This window comes from Ascidiella aspersa, chromosome 2, assembly GCF_963924565.1.
Source record: "Ascidiella aspersa chromosome 2, kaAscAspe10.2, whole genome shotgun sequence".
NCBI classification, from domain to species: domain Eukaryota; kingdom Metazoa; phylum Chordata; class Ascidiacea; order Phlebobranchia; family Ascidiidae; genus Ascidiella; species Ascidiella aspersa.
In genome coordinates, this window is record NC_139448.1 from 18177679 (window position 1) to 18197598 (window position 19920).

The 19920-nt window shown below is 37.1% G+C and overlaps 1 protein-coding gene across 1 annotated transcript; it reads right to left on the reverse strand.

Annotated features, from left to right (window-relative positions):
* Nucleotides 1-9560: 9560 nt before the first annotated feature.
* Nucleotides 9561-13783, reverse strand: LOC146164152 (uncharacterized). The gene is made up of 2 exons (XM_083381914.1): nt 13652-13783; nt 9561-11624 (listed from the first exon to the last, which is right to left on the reverse strand). The coding sequence occupies exons 1-2, from the start codon at nt 13670-13672 to the stop codon at nt 9831-9833; spliced, it is 1815 nt and encodes a 604-aa protein (XP_083238040.1). The 5' UTR covers nt 13673-13783; the 3' UTR covers nt 9561-9830.
* Between the last annotated feature and the right edge of the window lie 6137 nt (nt 13784-19920).

The window sequence follows — 19920 nt, forward strand, 5'->3', positions numbered from 1 at the left end:
TTTTTTGTTTTAATATTTTGTTAAGAGGCAACCTAATTTCCATACGGCGAAAACAACAATATTTTGTTATTTTATCAAATAAGCCTGTTATTGATCTAAATTTAAAAAAATATTTTGTAATTCTCAATATTGCGTTTTTAACACCAATTGTGTTGACATCTTCTGTTTTCCCTTGTGGTGTAGAGTTAGGAAAGCTTAGCCACCGTGAACTCTTTCCAAAACTCTTCCAAAAGTCTATCTTCTTATAACTCCATTTCTTGATATCGTCCACATGTTGGCGTCTTTGGATATTTTAAAGTGGTCAAAAATTGTCATCAAGTCCTGTTTTAGAAAAGATATGCTTTATTGTTACAATTGTTTGGTTAAGTAATTTTTTATTTTGAATTTTGAATTGATAGCTGTAACAAACAACAAATTTGGTAACAATACACTAATTGCTTTATTGAAGAATTACTAAAGCAGTGGTTTTCAAAGTTTTTAAAAAAAAATTACGCAATGGTCCCCTAGCATTTTCTTGAATTGCTCACGGTACCCTTAAAAGGCTTAAAATATACACAAATAAACACTAAATAACACTTTGTTTTTATTGGTATCAATGGGACAGGTTTATTTGAGTGAAGCAATCACGAACAGTTTTGAAACCATGACCGTACAGTACACTTGTACAGCTCACATGCACATCAGTACACTTGTACAGCTCACATGCACATCAGGCAGCGCAGCCGCAGCAAGCTGAAAGCGCAATTCTCATTAGCACAACGCAAGACTATGACGTCACAATGCACAATTTAACTCAAAGCGTGCAACCACGTGAATGAACAACCAATCGTAGCTTGCGATGACGAGCGCAAACCCATTGAAATTACATTAGCTAGCGTAATGTCACTTTGAGCGTATATAGGTCGAGCCTGAGTTTGGCTTTCTTTCTTTCGTGCCACAATTTGGCGTATGTAGAGCATATTTATTATTATTGTGTTTGTTAAGCTTAATTTGGAAAAGGAAGATGCCTGCAAATTTTATTGCACAAAAAAATTTCTTCTCAGTAGCGTCGTGTTGATTTTTTGTTAGGTGCTGCGCGGTCGAAAATTGTCTCGCGGACCCCAAAACGACCGCGGACCCTAGTTTGAGAACCACTGTAGTAAAGAAACTTCGCCGTGACGCATTCATCTAAGAAGCTAGATAATTTACTGAAATGTACGGTATTTAGTATTTTAGAAACTAATAAAAAATTGAAAACACTAACGAATAGATTTTATTGTCGCCATATGCCGCATGGTTTGTGTTTGTTTAAGGAAATCAAATTGGCACACTATCTCAATCATGATTGTAAAACCAGATATGTCCTTACTTGGTCAAAGCCCCTTATACTTGTTGCCTGCTAATAAATGTTTTCTTGGTAGTTTTATTTAGTGTTGGTATGGTAATTTGTTTGGTTTTAATATTTATATCAGGCGTGGCCTATCAGTCAGCGACTAAGAGACACATTTCTGTCGTGTTAACGGCAAAGGGCCACACATTATGAATGGGTAGAAACGACTATAAAACGCCGTTTCTCACTCATATGCACCGATACCGTATCTTTGATCGACCATATTTATTTTAAATGTTACACACACCAACAAACAATAAAACAAAAACACAAACACAAAGCATAAAGGGTCATGTGTGTTAGTATTAGCGGGACTTTTGACTCATCTTTGTCTGCGATAGGTTAGCCGAGCGGGGGGTTCTGCTCTAAATGGTGTGGCGTTACAGTTGTATGTCTGATATCATTCTTTTCAATTTGACGTTAGTAGGCAATAATTTAAATAAACGTTTTGTTGGGGTTTATGCAATGTTCCAAGCAATTCGTTTCAGTGGCTACTTACTTCGTAACTTAAAAAAAAAGTATCTGCTTTTCTGCCTACTTGTTTAACTAATAAGCTTTTGCTTGCAAACTTCAGTGTCGTTTGGATATTCCTAAAGATCTAAGGCTTAAAACTCCGCCAATGACGCCTGACATATAAGGCAGAATAGCGTGTCATTGCGTCAACAAAAAATAAAAACTCTCCCACTCTGTTACAAGGATCATCCTCATATTTTTGTTTTTCTGTGCACTTTCTTCCTGCGATATTTGTCAAACAAAATCCAATGCTATCACGCCGTTAAGTTTCTAATAGGTAAGTAATGCTTAGGGCGATTATTTTTTTGACTTGTTAAATTTTGTCAAAGTTTACACGTTACGTCAAAATTTGTCAAAATTATTTCATGGCAAAATCGAATAAAAAAGTACATAAATCGTTTACAAAATTAAAAAAACTGTAGTCAGCTCTTTTAAACTGTCGTTCAGTTAAAAAAAAATTATCAAAATAAATTAGTCTTTAGTAATATTCAACGACATTTTAACTGTATTATGTCTTCATTATATCAATTTACGGTATTGCAGAATTAACCACTCAGGCCTAGTTTATCGCATTAGACTCGGCTCGAACTTGTCTTTTGCATTATATAGTTGTTTATATTTGATTTCGACAAAAGGTTTTTTGTCAAAAATCACTGATTTGCGTTTGACCTAGCTGTAGCCAGTAAAACATCAAAAACATGTGGTTGACGACAACTATGGACACTAATGCAGTTTTTCAAACAACAATATGTTGTTTTAATCAATGCATTTCCAAGAGGTCAAAGTTTTGTCAAAAAATATATTGTTAGGTGAAAATTTGGCCAAATTTAAAATATTTAAGTCAAAAAATAACGAATCGCTCTATAGTAATAATAGATATTCTTAAGGGACAGGCTTGCAAAACCAGTAACAAAATAAATTGGTGACTTAACCAAAGTTGACCTACAATCTAACAATAATATAAAATACAACGTGAACGAAAGAGCCGCATGTGGGTCGAGAACCGCGTGCTGGCCACCCCTGATTTAGATAATGTGATATAAAACGGTTCGGAATAACTAATGCACTTTAAAATATGGAATCCTAGTTTGACTAAAAGCCCATGAATTTTGCACCAATTTTAAACTTATTAAAATTGCTTTTTTATTGTTAGTCAATGTTGGAGATGCATGTTTCTTGTTTCTCTATAGTTATACCCAGGATTCTTAAACTGGGGCCATGAACCCCTTGGGGTAGATGAACTAGTTTTACGGGGTTAATGCAACCCTAGTTATAATATTAGTGTATATTTAAAATGTAATCACTTGTTCAAAGTAAGAGGTTGAATTAAAAATAAAACAGTTTTGCACTGAAAGCATATTTAGACTCCATTGCATTTTTTTGAACTGAAAACAGCAGATTTTTAAAGTCTATTTGAATTGTGACATCAATTTATCATTTCTAAAATTTCTTGCCTACACTGGCCAACGCGAAGCAAAAATATTTCTTAGGGTTCTGTGGTAAAACCTGCTTTATAGTCAACTTAACAAAGAACAAGCACAACCACTCATACATTTTTTGGTAATTTAGTATCGGATTTTATAAATGGAATTATTTTTACAACAGTACATAACGCGGTTCAGCGTTCCGCTAAAAATTACATTTTGCCTGTTTTAATCACGGTATTGCAAAATAAATACAATACCTTTATATTAACGATTTTTCTCGTCGCGCAAATGTTTGTCGCCAACTTCTTGATTGCGTTTAAACTAAGATTCCAGCACGAGATAGAACGATAAACTGAGGTTTCCTAAGGTTGCTTGTTGTATGACATCCCGTTATGACGTAACTTTGCGACAAAACAGCTAAAATTCTACACGCGTTCTGGTATAAAAATATTTTACTTTCTCGCCAGGTTATCAGCCACTTTAGTCAAGTAATAAAAATGGCGATACTCGAGTGGTAAAAATGGCGATAGACCTAATAATGTATATCGACTCAAGGCAAAGGTGGCTGAACAAAAATCAGTTCTTAAGAAAACCCTCCATTAATTAAAAAAATAGGATATTAAATGTTGGGTTGCAAAATTAGTTTATTTAGGGACTAGATTAACACCGCAAACTAATACGAGTTAATCTTATTTTTTTTACTATTTAACCAGGCATTAAGATATTATAGGCCAATCACAATTATGTCAATGCTTCAACAAGGTATTCGACTTATAATTAACAACCACTGGGAAAAACATAATCTGAAAAAAGGAACATTTTTGGGTCAGGTTTGTATTTGACACATTTAGCCATATTGGTGATTTATATTAAATCGATTTCATATTTAATATAGCCAATTATATTAATAGTGCAATGCGCAGAATCTTTTTAAATTGGAGTTTGGTTTAACTTCAACGGTAATGATGGAATTGTTCTAAAACTATGTAACCGATACTACTGCAAAAAGTGAAAAAACATCTATAAACGCAACCCTTTAAAGCAAATCACGTGTACCTCAGACTATTCCTAACTCATTTCAACTCCAATGCATCAAGAAAACTTGCAAAATGTTTGTCAGTAGTTTGAAACAAGCGATACCGAATATACCGATGATGTTGTCTCGCCATTTTACTTTCTGTACTCTATAAGTACTTTATTACTAATAATATTACTAGCGGTAAGTATCTATATATTAAAGAGACTAACCTGGTACATGTTGTGTTTATCTCAGCTTCAACATAACATCTTTAGAAAACTTTGACTTCTAAACAGTCACAGTCGGCAAAGCTAAAGAATGAACTTGGTCTTGACTATGAAAATTTCTAGACAGACAAGAATTCTTAGGTAATACGAGTTCCCGGCTACAGGGTAAGATACTTTATCCTGTAGCTTTATCTGATTGTAGAAATCCCCAAAGACAACACAAAACGGTCAACTGATTGATTTTGACTGACAGCGATATATTGTAATGACTTGAGCTATTTCTTTCTTCTATAAAAGAATGTCACACTGGCCTCATATCTACCTATACAGTATAGAAGCTATTTAAGCAGAGAATAATCAGCGTTTAACATGAGGCGAAAGAGAGGTACGCTTGAAATCCCTAGAAAACATTAAATCGACCATGCTACGTGAAACGATATGGTGTACGACAGAATATTGAAACTTATAGCAAAGGTACGATATATTTACAGTTTAAAATCTATTTTACGAGAGTAAAAGTGATAGGTTACGAAAAATATGACAAATGTCATTGGTTTCACAAATCTCCAACCATTTTGTTTCTAGTTAAATAGGTTTCCCGAAATAAATCGGTATTTTATTTATTATTTTATTAATGACAAACGATAAACGCAAGCAGTATGTGATTCCACAATGATAGGAATTCACTTAAGGGCATCGTTCTTGGGTGGCAAATAAAGGTAGGTGCTTTTGTTTCCGAAACAGAATTAACTTTGAAATGTGATATGTCTCTCGCCGACAGTGGCCAGCGAATTGCCGAAACTGGACACAGCAAGATTTCTGAGATTCAGGGACCCGATAACGATCGGCACTTGACCAACAGTCTCTTTTCGGTTTGATAATTGTCAATTTAAACTATTACCTAAAATTTTTACTGATGTGTCTTTGAGAACATTTTCAAGTTTTGCGCCGATCTTTAGATTTGTGTTGACGATATCTATAAACGCCATTTTACATTAGGCCAAATAGAATTAGGTTTATTCTAGACAGAACACATACTGCGTAAGTGTATTTTTTACTTCTTTTCCAGTAAACTTGGCGTTATTTGATATGAAAGACTTATTTTTCTTATTTAGAAATCTATAGTAACATTTGCAATAAATAATTATAATTATTGACTTATCTATTTACATTGAAATAAATTTTCTGAAGTGCAAATAAAAGCATTAAGACAACAATCAAAGCTGCCATCGAGGCTGCGGAATGCCCATCAAAACTTCGATAAATATCAAGTGGCCATTACCGATGCGCTATTTGGACGGATTACAAGTCAGCTTGTTGTATCGAAACAAGCCAAAGGAACGGAATTGGGTGGCAAAACACACAAGTGGCTGGGATGGCGTTCCCAATGTTGGTAGGTCGGAATCCGCTTGCAACAACATGTTGGCACAGGCGATGATGCGGGGCGTGAAATAAGAATTTTACACCTCTTCGAAGTCCAGCCTGCCGATTCAATAGAGTCGATACCATACGGTGGAGGTTTTGTGCTTTCTTCGAATTAATCAGTCCGTCAGATTGTTGTTATTGTGGTCGGGAGGCATCGCCCCGCTGCACTAAAAGTTTCGTTCGACGTTTTCCAAGGGAGCTACGCAGCTGTTGCGTTTACACGGATATCTCACAAGTTAGCTTATATTTTGCACTGCGCACTTATATAGTTAATGATACCGTGCTATAGAGCTTTTACATGGTAGTTTGTTTTTAATATTTTTTATTCGTTCAATTTTGTACGTTTTTCGTACTAATTACATCAAATTATCAACAAAGATAGACAAACTACAATCATAAATTACGTCAACTATACCTAAAAACATTTCTATTTTTATACAGAAAAATAAATTTGATATAAAATCAAAATATTTTTCCTTTAAACGAGCGATAAATTAAGGGACTAATTAAGGGTTTGTTTTTAGCAAATTGATTTTTGAAAATATTATGTAAAATTACTACTTTTGGGCGATAGACATGTTTAGTGGCCTGATGTTAAAACAACTGTAAATATTTTGTATTTTTATATGTTTTTCAGACGTGCTATCGTGCTCAATGTTTGTTTTTTTAACTAAACATTATTTAGCACAATTTTCACTTACAAAAAGCCGTTTTGTAAACACTAATATATGTTACAACAGGGCATTCGAAACTAGGGTCACGACACTGCACTGTAAAAGTGACTTCAATTAGACAAAGTGTTATATTATTAAACTTTATGCTGCCTTTTGATAAACCAATGTCAACACTTAAGCGAAAAAGCATGAGATACACAAAACAAATAACGAAAAATATTTTAAACTGGAATTGTGTCCGGGAATATATTCTCACAGAATTCCTAGTGAAGACGTGTTCTACTAACGTCACACGAAAACTTAAACAAACACGAAATTGATATTTGAAAAATCTTTATACCATTTTTGGATTAAAAACATTTTTTCTGTATTTTTAACGTTTTCACTTTTTAAATATTATTAACCTCGCATATGGAATCGTGTCGCGTCATTGCGGAAACACTTGGGTCTTTACCTGTCAAGCGTTATATATTTGCAGATAAAGAAAAGTGTTTCTAAATTCCAGGACGTCGATCTTCCCGTCTGAACTCGGCTCCCAGACAGTGCTGGTAAAAGATCAATACAAAGGGCCAAGTGCGATAAGATCGTTTGGGCCCGGACTGGAAACAACTCAAATGGTTAACGACTGCCCGGTGAGAAAGGGGGTTTGCAGCGGTTAAGATGTGACTGTCCGAAGACGACACCTCTCGTTTGGTCTCTGACCACGGAGATTTGACTGGCGTCCGCAGCTGCGCTACGCAGGATTGCTGCCGCAAGGACCCAAGTGCGCTGAGCGATTGATCGTTTGAAATGGGAGCCGAGTTGAAACACAGTTTTACATTTACCTGATGTTGTCCAGCCTATAGTGCAATTGTACTGCCGAAAGTGTGCACTCGTGTGGCTTGTAATTGGCACCTTTGCGATATAATTGATCTTTAGTGTTTTTCCTGAAAAAAAAGCAATTTTCTAATATAACCAAATAATCCAAACCATTTTGTTGGTTCATTTAATGATACTTAAACAGCGGCCAAGACAAAGATAGGATGGCTAAAATCAAATAGAGTGGCATAAAATTATACACAATCGTTATAAAAACAAGAAAACTACCATATAAAAAATATAGCTTATGTAAGAAATGTTTAATTTACAATAGAAAGTTTTCATAATCATTTAACATTTTTTGTTTTTTGTTTTTTTGTATGGTCTATGTATTTTCGATCTATATGATTTCAATTTCAATGTTTTGTAATAATGTTTCGCTTTGTTCTTCTTTTAAAAAGATAAAGTTTTTTAATTTTCGAAAATGATTTCTAATTTTGTTTAAAAAAACTACATATCTGTTTGGCTAGGTTTCTTACATTTGGATTGTCGAGTGAGCTATGAATTTTATTATCACTGCCTTTTAGCTTTTATTTAAATATAATAATAATAATAATAATATTTTTTTTTTCCGAAACGGTCCCCCAAATTTCTCCAGCGGTTTCCCAAAATTTGGACTTAATATGGCTATTTTTTGGTATTTAATGAAACACTTGCGGTCTCTTAAAACTACGTAGCGGTCACCCAAACCAAACCTTAAAAAAAAACCCTGACCACATCGGTATTTTTATTATCTGTGAAACATTTTACAATAAAACTGCAATAGATTTAACTACATGCGCAACCTTTGTCAGCAGCAATCTACAGATTTAGGCACATCAAATCCTAGTTTAAGCCCCATGTTTATCCCGGGATAACATTGGGCGTTAAACCGTGAACCAGACAATTTTAAGAGATCACAGGAGTATAGGTCACGATATATAGTTTGTAACGAAATGGATACATACTATAAGATGTAAAGTAAATGCTACAATATGTATTTACTTGCCATAATTTTTTTTATTATTAACCCAACTTTCCCGCTAATCTGGAACTCATTAGTGTCGTACCAGACTCTTAGTTTTGTTACGCCATGGGAAAATAATTGTACCTCGTATGAAGACCAATGTATTAGTATTTTTACCGAACAGGGCATACATAAAACATTGTGTAAAGAAAATACCCTCGATTTATAAGTGTTATTGGTCAGTTCGGATTGACAATATGACTCTTTTAAATCTTGTGGCGCTATAGGAAAAAAAATATTCGCGGTACTCTTTCTAGAAAACAAAGTTAGAAGTACTTCTAACTAACCCAAGCAATGCGTAAACATTATAAATATTATGATTTATCTATTCGGTTAGTGTGCATTCAAGTCTCGCATATTTTCCTACATGTCGATTTATAATAATACGACTGGTCGACTGGATTATTTACGAAAATAACAAAGTTTTAAGTCACACTTAACAATCTGTCGAGAAACACTGCTGTGTCACGGTACACTATTTGCGACTACTGCTCTGACGTACAGCAATAAAAACAAGTTTACAAACGTTACGTACTTTATTAAAAGCCGAAAACGTGGCAACACCAAAAACGGCACACTACGCGATATAGAAAGCGTCCGGGCTATACGTTATGCGTCTACAAACGATAGAACAAAAATTTACTGCTGTAATGTACTATAGTTAAAATTATCAGTATTTTAGCAATTTCTGGCGTATGCAACAGAAAGACATACTTTAAAAATAAAAACACATTCGAAGCCAAAAAATATGAGGTAGAGTTGAATTATTTTTTTCACACTGAAACGTCATTTTTTGAAAACTGTTTAATACAACTGAATTACGTAGTAACACATAACAAAAATCAAACAGTTCAAGAATTTATTTTATATAGACTGTACCCGTTGCAAGTTGAAGTTAGCTAGGTGAATTCAGTATAACTAAAGTTTTAAAGTTTTAGAATCAGTTACAGAACATATGCAATGTTCAAAGCATCAATAAATTTTATGAAGCCATCCATGAACTTTTTTTATTTAATCGTAAAGCTTGAGTTGCGATGTATTCACCAAAAACAAAATGGCCGACAAATTCAATCGTGAGCGTCAAATCGATAAATACGAAAATGCGTGACAATCGAGCAAATGTAGTACGTATCTTTAACATGGTTCGTAACATGGCAAATAGCGTCTTTGGGCTGATTGGAAATAAAACACAAAGTGAAAACTATCGACCAATTCGTCGGCGAAAATAAAATTCGAGCAAATCAAGTGTATTTCTTTTTAAATGAACTGTGTTTACTTCGGGAGTAAATTCGCAATGAGACATTAGCTTAAACTTAAATGGTCGGTATATATCGCTCGAAGCCGCCATATCCGGTAGCGGAAGATCGCATATACGGATTGTTAGAGAGACCGTTAATTTGGCTTGGTGCCGGCTGCAAGGCACTGAACTCCCCGGTAAAACTAGCCGGGACAGCGGCTTCACCGGTGTGGTAAGGGTGAACTTGACTGGAAAACGTTGCCGGGTAAGTTGGCTTCATCGGCAGAGAGGCAAGGCGCTGATTCCCGCAAGCAATATAGGATGAAGTCGATGTTGCTCCAGTCGAGTAAGTTGGCATGTTAAGCGCTGCTGGTGAGGCTCCGTGAAAGGAATAGGGCGATACAGCACTCGGCGACCCAGTGACGGTACTACCTGCCATACCTCTCGTGGACATCGACGAGTAGCCAGATGGCGGGCTGAGGTTTATGCTGTGCTGACTAGGAGCAGTATCGTGACCCTGGGAAATGCTTGTTACCGCTGTATTGCGTTCACCGTGGATCAATGTAGAGCCTGGGCCGATTGAGCTGAGGCCCTCGCTACGGTTTGCGTCCATATACAAGGAAGTCATTTCACTTTGTCCGGAGTCGGCAGGACGACTTGGGTGGCCGATGATGTTCTCAATGCTGAACATTCGCGGGTTAGCTGCCGAGGGCGAAGCCATTGGTGGTGGGTAATGCGTTAGCATTTGGTGGGATACTGGAGCGCCGCCGACAGAATGCATAATGGGTGATAAGTAGCTACCAGGTGGCATCATACCAGCTTGTGGATAGTAATTAGATGGGTATGGCGGCCCATAAGGTTTCATTGAATTGGTTGGCGTAAAAGCGCTTTGATCCTGCATGTAAGTGTTCAGCAATGCTTTTTCCGATTCAGAACGCTTAAATCGCTTTCTACGTCGCAGAAAGGAACCGTTGTCGAACATGTCCTCAGCTGCAGGGTCGAGGGTCCAATAGTTTCCCTTGCCCGGCTTTCCAGGCTCTCTTGGTAACTTGATAAAGCAATCATTAAGAGTTAAATTATGTCGGATCGAATTTTGCCACTTTTTGTTTTGTTCGCGGTAGAAAGGAAATCGTTCCATGATAAATTTGTAAATGTGACCTAGCGTCAGCTTTCGTTCCGGTGAACTAGCGATTGCCATTGAAATCAAAGCGATGTAGCTGTAAGGGGGCTTACCCCGCTGAATTGGCCGCTTTCGGCGTCTGCCTGAGCTTGTGGTTGTTACCACATCCGGTTTGACAACATCAGCTTCGATCTTGTCGCTGTTAGCCTGCTTTTCGTTGTCTGTAATTTCACCAGCGTCTGCGTCCTGCTCCATGCTGCAATCGCTAGCCTTAAACGCGCCGTTTTCGAGTTCGTGGTTGTCCTCGCTCATGTCGCACAGCGAATCCTGACGAACCGACTCGGTTGAGTGGTGGCTGTTGCAAGCACGCTCGTGTACCATATTCGGCGAACCGCTATAAGCGTGGTAGCGCTCTGTTTGGTCGGGATAGGATGGTGACACAACGTCACGGACATGTGGTTGAGGTGCCGATATCTGACAAGATTCGGGCTGCATTTGAACCTGCTGTTGCTGAGATGACAGGTTGGGTGAGGCAAAGGGTGACGCCAGGTTGGAGTGCATCTGGGCGTAATGACGGTCAAGCATGTTGGTTGAGTTGGAATGACCAAAGTGGGAAGATGTGGAAAAGCCACGATAATGTGGATAAGCGCTTAAAGCTCCGCCCACGGTTGACGACGAGTGCTGGGCGTCAGTTTGGTGATGGCCTGAGGTCGAATGAATGTGACTGCTTGGATGATGAACTCCATGGGCCTAAAAATACCGTATAACATATGGTTAAATAGAAATTATGAAATTTATTTTTTAATTACACAAGCAATTCGTTGTCCTTTGTTGTTCGTTATACAAGAGTAAACCTGACATGGTATGAATATTGCAATTCATAACACATTTCATATATCAGTTGTTATATTAACCAATACCAAGATAAAGGTTATTTAAGTATACCATAGGTTTTTTTTATTTTTGTTCCTAAATTATATATTGTTTATATGCTATTTGGTTAGAAGCGTTGTAAAAGGCCTTGACAAGTGAAATTTACATATGTGCGAAATAAAATAAAATATTTTTTAACTGGCGAAATGTGCTATCTAGTTTTCAAAAAGTTTAAAATACCATACGATATATTTGTGAATAATATAAATTATTCAGTGATGTTTTATGGATGAAACTTACAGTTTCAAGTAGAAATGTCAACAATAGACTTATGTTTAACTGGTAGTACTGGCGATATTTTCAATAAGATATGTAATTGCTAATTTTAAAACGTACAGCGCTTATTAAATCATGAACAGTAGCAGATTAACTCGTGAGTTGCATGTAGCTTGCAAAGCTAAGCATTTGGTTTCAAAACGACAAGTTTTAAATTTTGTACTATAAAATAAGTTACACTTGATTCTATTAAAAACGGATTAATATTATCGAATTAGTTGAATAAAATTTTAATAGAGATCCAAGTTTGCAAGGTCACCTCTATATAAAAACTTAAACTATCATAGAAACTTGTTTGATCGAAAACTCCTGTTAACCCAATCCTGATTAACCTGTTTGCTGGTAAAAGAGGTGATGTTTAAAATAAAAAGTATTGTACTCATAACTGAACGATGTAATATGCTTTTTCGTAACGAAATTAAATAAGTTACAGGATATAAATTTCCAATACTGCCTATATTTGGGGCAGCGAGTAGCCTAACTTTTTATTAGGTTAAGTATTGTATACCAGTATTTTATCATGAATTTGTTTTATATTTTAGCTCTAAATCAGTGATTGAAGTGTCGCATATAGGCTATAAGTTTTAATTTTCTGACCTTTCATTTTATAAACGAACTTAATAAAAATTGAACCCATTTAGAAAGAAGCGATTTGATTTCCATTGTTGTTTATCGAAGGTTTTTTCCTTCAAAAATCAAATTTAGGCTATTTATTGAAAAAAAAAATTCTAAACGACAAATAAAGTACTGTATAATGTTATATACCGCCACAAGATAAATTAGAAATTATAATCGACTGCAATTACATTGGAAACATAATAGGACATGTAACTCAGGTACTGCCTTGCAAAGTGTGTGTTTTTTTGCAAACAACAAGGACCATCAAGCACTATCTGTTGTTGAAAAAACACGGCCTCTTATCTGGGCTTCGGTTTCGACCACAAAGCCGGGCACTTGATCGAAAAGACAACAAGAAAAGCAAAGAAAGACAATAAAATCCGACAAGTAAATATGCTAGTCAATTGCCACCAACCAAGGCAATAAGGCTTGTTTGCTAGAATACTGTTGCCAACATGCGAAAAGCGGTGGCCACACTTGGCCTTGAGGTAATAACACATCAACATTTCGTTAAAAAAACAATAATATCGCAATCGTTAAGCGTACCTTCTCAAATTATTTAATGAAAACCAAGACGATGAACATAAAGGATTGTATAAATAACGGACCCAGACTAAATAAGTTGAACTCATTTTATCAGCAATATAGTTCGATTTCATAAAGGTGGATGGTCTTCAGATTCGATTGATAATGGATTACGTTTATACTGAATCTTTCTTGAAAAGAGAAGTCATTTTTTGACGGATATAGGTATTATGTTTTTTAAACTAGCCATTTTTTATTTTTTAATTCAGCAACGTTTAGGTTATTAAACGCAATCAAAACAGAAATTATTTAAATAATTTTAATGATCGTGATAGACTGTATACTCTTTTAAAGTTATAAGTTATAAAGTAGACTACCATTTCTGATAATATTGACATTGTCAAACTTTTCAAAGCAAACCTTACCTCTGGGTAATATGTTAGCATTGTTAGACTTTGTTGCTCGACTTCGTTAAAATCAGTTCAGAAAGGTGAAATATCAATTAGGCGAAAATGATATTTTTTAATATCACTTAAGCATTTTAATTACAATTTAAATCGTCTATAAAAAAAACTAAAAAATTGTGCACTCACAAAAGCAACTATTTATCTCCATGTAAGAAATCATGTTTTCATATAAAATAGCCCTGTTACAAATTTTCTAAATATAAGGTGTATCAAACACGACAAAGGTAAATAGACTACCACCACAATTATTTTGCCAACTAACAAACCGGTATATTACGTCTTACTTAAGAATTTTTCAATCAGATTTCGGTTAGGCACTTTCGGCAAACCGCGTTCCGCCATTTTATTCCCACTACTCCTTTTCTATCGAACACTGAAAAGACTTGTTCAAGAATATAGGCAGCTAACTAAATTAAAAGTCTTTAATTGATTCCAGTTAAAAAATCCTAACAATTTGTCCAGTCGATATACGTATGTAATTTAGAAGTCCTTCTTAGAGATGCAAAATTAAAAACAACTCAGCGATTCCGAGCGAGCGAGCGAAAAAATATTGCAATGGCAAATCAGAGCCAATGCATAAAGCCGTTGACAGACGAGAATTCTAATTAGAAGCTTCTGTACCAGTCCCAGTGGCACCAGCATAAAGCGAAGGGGTCTAGCCTTAGGTAACCAAGATAGCTCTGGGGGAAAGTCTACCTGCTGCGACGGCGGCCCCCCAACTACGTCCCGCTCATTCCGCCTCCCTCTGACGGGTCATCGTCTCGTCTCGCTCGGTTGCCAATCATTCGTTTTCGCCTTTTTTTCGAACTGGCGTTAGGGGCGCTGCTTGGCGCTGCTTTCCTTTGTTTATAAATTTACCGCCCCAAAATGAAAACTTACTTGCCGTGGAATGTTAAGGTCGGTTTAGATCACAAAAATTCAAAAGCAAAAATCAATTAATAATTTTTTTTGTACTAAAGATCTGTGGCAAAATTAAATTTAAATTTGCTGTATTAGAGAGGGTAACACGAAAGAAATATGCTGAACAAAACATTTGTAATTTTTAACATTCGAGAATAAAAATTTCTGTTTACCGTATTTGGTGCCCCAGGTGCTGAACTCGTTTGGTTTTGAAGCGAAAAAGAAAAGTTTTTGTCAACCATATCACCATCGTTGTTTATGGGGCTTGAACATGATTCGCTTTGTCGGATGGTCAAAGGAGGGAGGCGGATTCCTGGCAAGGAATTAAGGCTAACGGAGGACTTTTCCTCGTCGGGAACAAGAGGCTCCTCCTTCATCTTAAACTGGGCCACGGTTGCGGTAGTCTGCTTAGTGACATATCTGTCGCCGTCGTAAACCGGGTAGAGCTCGCTCTCGCTAAAAGCGGGGTATATTGAGCCTTCCGGGGGCGGTGGCGCGTTGTTGGCCGACCGACAGATGTCATCGTCGAACGCCTGAACGGGGTAGACCGCGCCTTGCAAGAAATTATTGAAACCGTTTGCCAGCTCGTGGTTAGACGACAGGTGACTGGTGAAGGGTTGAGTGGCGGCGTAAGCCCCGTAGGTCAGACTCCTGTTCTTGCCGATTTCGTCGTCGGCCAAGCCCGCGCTGAAATGAGTCGAGAAAATCGAGTGCTCGCTCGATTTGGTCGCCCGTGACGATCCCTCCCCGTCTCCGCGTAACTCGTACACAGAGCTGTGGGCTGAAATAAAACGTTTATATTTGATATTATTGACGTAGTGATGACGTTAATTTAAGTCCTGAAAAACAACCAGCCTTGGAATGAACTGTTAATAGTTTCATAACGTACATAGCAGACGAGCAAATAATTCAGAAAATTATAATTTATTTTATAGTGTTCTCAGGCCGTTGTTTTCGGGGTGTATTTTTCTTATAACCTCCCATCAGTTATACTAACTTTTTTTGACATATATTTTAATGCAGTATTCGAAATTCTCAAAAATAAAACTGTCGCCCTGTCGACCAAAACTCAGGCAAAATAAGCGTCAATATTTAATCATTATTATTTGTTAGGCTTTTCAAGGGCCATTTCATTATGGACTTTCCGTAGCAAAGCCTTTATTTCTCTTACCATTTAAGTTGTTTTGACTGTGGTAATCGGAAGAAGAGGTCGATTGCTGTACAGGACTCAGAATGCTGAATTCAGTGTAATTATTTACACTCGGTTCAACGCTACTTGAGACTCCCAACAACTCAGTAATGTGCTGAGTCGTTTGAAGGGAAACTTGCTTGGGTGAGTCCTTCGGGGTAATCTCGATTGCTTGCACTAAGGGACTCGAAATAGGGGAATCCCGCACTGAGCTTTTGATGCAATCGCTTGTTATGGGAGAGCTGTCGACGGTTGACATGATTTGTTTCCCTTTAAGTAATGAGCTATCTGAAATATGTCAAACAAATAAATTTACATTTACACTTTAAGCACGATTAATAGTTTCTCATTCTATCTTATTTAAAAGTGTAAATAAACTAACTATTTTTACAGACATTAATATTCTGTCACGTTGTTAGTCGACTAAGTTATAAAAACTGTAGATTTTTTAGATCCTTAATGATTTGCATATTTTATACAAATATACACGCTCTAAATCTTCCATGTATATTACTCCATATGTTTCGCCTTATTTTCTGGTTTCAAACTACACATTTGAAAGAAATAAAATATTCTCAATTTGGTTTTCCTGTATAACTTTTGTCTGACAACTCAGCAATCTTAGCCGTCACCCCCATTGTTACATCACGTACTCAAAAAATATAATTTTAAACCTCGTGTTAAATGTCTAAGATAAAATAAGCATCGCTATTTTATGTAAATACTGGTTGTTTAGGACATTTTATTGTATCAGATTTAAACTACATATTTGCTCGTTGTTAATGAAATTGTGTCTACGTTTCGTTGAACTAAAAACGGCTAAAATACCTTTATCATCTTGATTGTTAAACGTTCTTTTGTCGATATTTAATAGACAACTAAATTATCTCATGTTATTTAAAGGAAAATATTCCAATTACAATCTCATAAACCAACGTAATTTCGCTTAAGAACATTTTTTGTGTAATCGCTTAAACCCAAACCATAAAAAAAATAAAAAACTATAACGGCTATACAGTATCCTGCTTCTGGTATATCTACACTGACTAAGGCTTATAAGGTTTGCATTGTCTAAAAAACACACCAAATAAAATATGGCGCCACAAGAGCACCTGGAGCTCTCGGGACGTTGGGCTACCTGTCCCGCGCTAGCCTGGACTGGAATCACACACTAGATGAGGCTTTTGTTGGCCTCACCATATCAATAATCCTACCAGAGCGGGTCCCGGTGACGATTCGCCTGCTGGAGTAGGTGCTTGACGGAGGGGCCTTGTTTTTATTGGTAGGTTCGAGCCGATATACGTAAGTCTACCACGACTGTGCGTACCAGGTGAGCCCAATTTGCTTCTACGCTGCATTACCCCCCCAGAACTCGACGCATTTCATTTGACTAACTTAACTCACCCGGATACTACATAACTGATAACGGTTGCCCTCGCGACTCATAGCGCCAATCGCATTCAACGTTATCTGGTTTTCGGCAACAAAGGAGCACTTCAGGAACATGGAATGGGAAGCGTAATAACGAGCGAAAATGAATAATGGCGACACGATAAAGGTTGAGATTACGGAACCTCGGCTTATTTTCGATCGGGTCGCAACGAAATCACCCACCTTATTCATGTATATGCCGCTTTCCTACGACGAGAGATTTTCGCCTCCCTTGCGATGGAGGGCAGCCACTTAAGAATAGACGGATTTATGGAGACGTGGGCAATGGCACTAATTCAGGTAGCCCTCCGGTCGCGGCGGAGACGGCGTCGCGTTCCGGACGTTTTCAAACGTTTCTCCGTGTCGACATAATGCAGTCGACGGCGACTTGAAGCAGGGATCCCACCGCAGACCAACGACATGTTATCGACGCTTCTTTTGTGTCGAAAATCGAACAATGGACCAAACCGATCGCCGAGAAATGTTTGTAAAGCGTATTAAGCGAAGGGGGCCTTGGCTCATAGATGAAGTCTTGTCAACGGGCCCTGACCTACACATTTTGACTTTATTCTTTTTCTTGGTTCTTTATTCTTGTGGTATTGATTGGAATTTTCAGAGATTCAGGTAACGACTCAATACAGAGTGCTGTCAGCTTTTTGAACATTATTCCGTTAGCCTTCTAGATTACTATTGGGTAGACCAGCCACAGCCTAAAATTATTTTAAATACAAACTTTATGTATTATACATAGATAAAAGAAGAATATATTACAACTAACAAAACAAAATTGAAGATAAATACTCAAAAATACTCGGCTACTTTTATGTTGTTAGTATTTCAATCCAAATATCGTAGTAATATGACTACCAACTGCATTTTATCTTCCAAAATTTAAACCTTCTCTTTTAATTTTGAATCAACAAGCTTAAACTTCACTTTAGGCCATTTAGAACAGCATACTTTTTAGGTTTACAACAGCTCTGCTGAATGTTGTATAGCAAGACTGGAATGTGGAGGCCAGTTTTGTGGCATTATATGATATACTGTAATCACAGACCTAATATAAGCGCGATAATAATATAGTGTCAAAAGGGAAGCAGTATCAACAGGCTAGCCGCCATTGTATTCACTGCAACGTGGTTGAAAAGCAGCACAATGGTACACAACCGTTTGCGTACGAACAACATAGATGTGCGCACGTACAGCCCTCCGTTATGTATATCTTACGCATCCACAAAATCAAACAGTTTAGATTGGCCCTTTGTGCTCTTGAACCTATAGCATCGCTCCGCAGCGGCGCTGTGAGCATAAGTAGAAATAAATTGTATCTTGTGGAGCTGTGAGGTTTTTAATCACGCGAAGAGTTGAGAATCCTATGGAATAAAGTTGAGATGAAAGTAATTTTACCTAGCGCGGTAAACAATATCTTGTCTCACAATTTTGCACACGCAATGTAAAAGTAAATAATAAGTTTTAACAATGTTTTACCAAAAAAATTCGAATTAACCGGTGTCGAAGCAGGGCCGATGACAAACTGTACACCTTGGTAGTTCAACCAGAATCAGAAACAAAACATCTGTTAAGTATTTTGTGCGGCTTCGCATGATTGCGTTCAGCAGTGACGGCTAAATACAGGTATTTCATCGAGGCAACCACGGTTAAGTGACTGGCAATGCTACGGTTGTTCATGACCTGGGCTGCCTTGGTCCAATCCAAAGATTGTTTTTGTTTAACGTCAGCTAAAGTGGAATAAGGTAGTTCGTTCGCTAATCGTTTACTGATAGCTAAATATTGGTTTCTCGCGTAACCCAATCTATGGTTATACCCAAAAAAATATTTTCACGTATGCCTACATCAAAAACGCCACTGGATTTTGCCGGCCTGCCGCGTTTTCTAAGCGGGCAGAGATCGCCAACACGTGCTCGCTATCCGCCGCTAAACCCCGTAAAGACTGAGCAAATAAATAAACCCATCTTTGGGATGTTTGACAAATCGCGTAGGTGCGATCAAACGTTAACGCCGTGTGGTCGTCAGAAACGTTAAAGCTTCTTGTGTGCTTCGACGCACTCGCGACAATGTTTAGTAACACATATCAAACGATGACAACGTTGTCAGATGTTTGCTGGCACTTTTCAAGGAAACATCAGCGATCATAAAAACAGTGTCATAACAGACAAAATTCGGTTATATATTTTTTACGTTTTACAGCTTACACTATACATTTTCAAGGAGGTATATACTTTGTATTTGTTAGATAGCAGTGCGAAGACTTGGACAAAAATTATTGGCTCATGTTTTTTTTTTATATTGCTAGCATCCTTTTGTGAAGTGGCAACATTGCAAACGCTGATTGATTGCAGCAGTTATGTTACTAAAAGCTACGTTTTTAGCGGTGAGGAAAGGACGGTATAGTTGCATTCCTCATTTATCTGCGTGTCATATAGGAACGGGCGAGCGAGTACAAGCCAATGAACCGTAACCTAGCAAAAAGTTGAAGTTCGGTTTCCTTATATTGCGTTTCGTTATCTGGTCATTAAGGAAGTTATGTTGCTTAAAAGATCTTGGTAAGCAATTAACTTTGGCTACCAAAGCGCGCGACAAATGAAATAAAAAGTATACCATAAAGTACTAAGACATGTCAAGGTTAGAATCAGACAAACGAAAGGTTCTCAGTTTATTTTTGCTAAACTAATTTTATGTTGTGTAG